The sequence below is a fragment of the Adiantum capillus-veneris genome, chromosome 30, assembly GCF_014529385.1.
Source record: "Adiantum capillus-veneris isolate H3 chromosome 30, ASM1452938v2, whole genome shotgun sequence".
NCBI classification, from domain to species: domain Eukaryota; kingdom Viridiplantae; phylum Streptophyta; class Polypodiopsida; order Polypodiales; family Pteridaceae; genus Adiantum; species Adiantum capillus-veneris.
The window spans coordinates 59349865-59353193 of NC_140960.1; the positions used below are offsets into that span (position 1 = coordinate 59349865).

A 3329-nucleotide genomic window follows, 5' to 3' on the forward strand; every position below is an offset into this window, starting at 1 on the left:
AAGCTGGGTCAAGGCACAAACAGCCAAGTCGGGTCTTGGTGGTCGCTTGCCATCACTACCTGACATGACTCCGCCATCGAGAGGTTAACGTTTTTTGGGAAAGGGCCGTTGCAACCTCTTGAGGGTTTTAGTTAAATTACGGTCTGCTTGCCATCGTGGTGGAACTGACCCACCCAATTGCGCGTCACTTTCAACCGGCAATAAAACTTTGACCAAAAGTCAACACGGCTTACTCCATGTTGTTTGAACCCAACACGTGCTCTAACCTCTACACTACGTGTGTAGGCTTGCAAGGGAGTGTAGCCTTTTAGTTTTGTTCTTCAAAATGTGGAGTCCCCCCAAAAAAGCGTTGTGATCGCCTGAGCCGGTGAGCATCACCGACACAATAGCAAGCACGCCAAAATTTAACAATTACCCTTCATGAGATGGCCAAGCTGGCCGCAGAAACTCAACCACAAGCTGTTCAGGGGGATCCAAGAAATGGAGGAGATAACGCAGATGATCGCTTTGCAAACCCATGGGAAAAGTTTTCAATCCCAAACGTGCACGGGATGTTATGCAGGCCCTTCAAAATGTCTTTGTTGCAACCTACAAATAAGCAAAACTATCAAAGGAACATGCACCATTGAAGCCTAGTCCATGTGGTACTATTTTCTTGCAGTGCAAGTATGACAGAACCTATGATGAAGGATTCATGGTGTCTCTTGTTGTCATGCATGCATTCAAACACAACACACAGCCAGATTTTGGGCCACAATTATCTAGCACCGACGATACCACTGATGTTGAGATGAAGTGCAGCTATCCTAGATTCCTATGGCACCATTTGGCTTCAAGCCGCATCCATCATGCGTGTCAATGCCATATCTCTCTCTCTCTCTCTCTCTCTCTCTCTCTCTCTCTCTCTCTCTCTCTCTCTCTCTCTCTCGTGCGCGCCTCCCGTTTGCCCTCCCCGGGCTCACCAATATTCCCCACCAGCTTTCGGCCACCTTGCATGGCAAAGTGTATACTTTTTGAAAGAACAAGTTGAGCTTCCTAGCCGGGATGTTCTCTCTCGGATTCCATTGGTCAACTTAGGTAGGGCACAAAAGCTCGAGGGTGTTGTGGTGACTATTTATACCAATTAGTGTCGTAACCTTTCAACTGTCGTAACCTTTCAAGAAGGGCTGAAGAAGCCCTTCTCGGCTTCTATGTTCAGGACGAAGAGAGACCTTGCAAATATAGAAGTAATATTGATATGGGTTAAAAAAAATTGTAAGACAAACTTGCGGTCAAAATATGAGCTCAAAAACATTATATTACTATCAAAAGGCTAAAATTTTATTATCTAGATTAGTACGACGTTAAAATACTCTTCTTCTCGGGTGTGTGTGTGTGTGTGTGTGGGTGTGCTAGTAAAAAGAGGAAATTGGTATAACTTTTCTATCACTCAAGTGTGGTAGAGTGGTTATGCCATTTCCCTCCTGAATAGCAAGCCTTAAGCTCAACTCTCCTCGTTGGATACATCTTTAAGGTCTACTATTGGGATAGTTTCCTCCGACGTTAAAATACTCTTCTTCTTCTTGTAAAAGCAAGGCCGGTTTCAAACTTGAACTTATATATACAATCAAATTCTTGATTTAGCAGCGAAGCCGCCTCTCTCTCTCTCTCTCTCTCTCTCTCTCTCCGCCTGCGTGCATCGAGCCTTGCGCTCTGCTGCCCCGCTGTCTCAGAGGCCACTGCCGCGAGGGCGCCGGATTAAGCAGACACTGACGCGAGGGCGCCGGAATTCCCTCTCTCTTTATATGTAGTATAGACTAGGCCTATGGTCTCAATTTCATCTCTTTTTGCAGGCGTTCCGCAGGCAGCGCACCAGGGAAAGCACAAGCTCTTTTCTACGCAGAATGCAGCTCCACACAAAGTCGAACAGCCCGAAGGCACTGGTTGGTGTCAGAATACCTAGCAGGATTTTCTTCAATTCGTCCAAATCGCCACCACCATCGCCATCATCATCCCCCCCATCTGATGTATCTGTCGAATTCGATCCATCCCTTGCTTGCGGTGGCCCCCCATCGGACCCCTCTCTGCTTGGAGGTGTCAGTGTCGGTGTTGTCCCTGGCTCCGCTGGAGCAGCCGGTGTCGGTGTTGTAGTCGGTGATGATGGCACCGATACAGCAACGCTTGCGTCGAACAGAAAATCGGAGGATTCACTGACTATCAAGTAGCATGGACCGATGTAGATGTCGCCGCCTTCCGACACACCGCAATTTGTGTTGTACTCCTTGCTTGCTTCAGATAGGCAGTAGCCGCACAACGTAGAACTGAGGTAGCCAGCACACTGCCCAAGCACATAGACATCCCCACTTGCGGCGGTGGTGCCGGCATGGGAGACATGGAATCCGAAGAGCTCATGGTTTGGGGCGACATCGACGACGGACGAGAGGGCAGAGGCAAGGTTGGATTTAAAGAGGGAGGTTGCGTCGACGGCATTGGAGCATGTGGTGTTCCACAGATCAGAGTTGTAGCTGGTGTCATCGGAGCTATAGAAAGGGACGTAGTCGTAGCGGACGAAGCAGGCAGCGAGCTGGATGCGCCAGCGGTCACAAAGGTAGGAAACGGAGAGAGCGGTGGAGACACAGGAGGAGCATTGGGAGAGGGAGACGTCGCCGCGGCATTGGAAGATGGCATACATGTAGGATGAGGAGGAGGGGCCAAGGGTGGAGGAGGACTTGGAGTAGAGGGACTGTGAGGATTGAGATAAGAAGAAGGGTTTGATGGCTTGGAAGTTGGCGATGTAGCTGTCGTCGGAGGTGGAGAAATCGTAGGTGTTGCCGGTGCAAGACTCGTAGATAAAGTCTGTGACTGCACTTTGAAGGTAAGGAGTTGCTTGGGCCATAGCTGCCAGCATGAGCTCTGGCTGCAACACATAATGGGTTAGAACTAGGAGCACAAGTATCGCTCTCTCACATACACACATACCCATTTAACTCCCTCACATAGAATGTCTCTCTCAGGTACATATCACACACAACGCTCTCTCTCTCTCTCTCTCTCTCTCTCTCTCTCTTTGCAATCTATGTAGACTCGTCACAGACTGGAAACGGTAGGCATCTTCCTTCTTCAAGTCTATCCTTATTTTAAAAAGATTTTGGGGCTCCATGCTATGATCCTCAGTCTAATTGTGTTGTGTCGTATGGCCCATCCTTGAACTAGGTAGTAATCCTTGTGTAATAGCTGTGGGTAGCCCTCCACACTATATCACATGGGGTCTTGAATGAAGACCGAGCAATGGGATCGACAACGGACAAACTAGGGAGCGGAATTCAAAATTGGCGTTGATGTTTGAGTTT

At 48.6% G+C, this 3329-nt stretch overlaps 1 protein-coding gene across 1 annotated transcript; it reads right to left on the bottom strand.

The window, feature by feature from the left end:
- Positions 1–1278: 1278 nt before the first annotated feature.
- On the bottom strand, positions 1279–3014 carry LOC147418040 (plasmodesmata-located protein 5-like). The gene has a single exon (XM_086506898.1). The coding sequence runs from the start codon at positions 2960–2962 to the stop codon at positions 1817–1819; it is 1146 nt and encodes a 381-aa protein (XP_086363024.1). The 5' UTR covers positions 2963–3014; the 3' UTR covers positions 1279–1816.
- Between the last annotated feature and the right edge of the window lie 315 nt (positions 3015–3329).

What these genes read in the sequence shown, in the direction of transcription:
- LOC147418040 (XM_086506898.1), bottom strand. Translation starts at nt 2,962, where the DNA reads ATGGGTATGTGTGTATGTGAGAGAGCGATACTTGTGCTCCTAGTTCTA.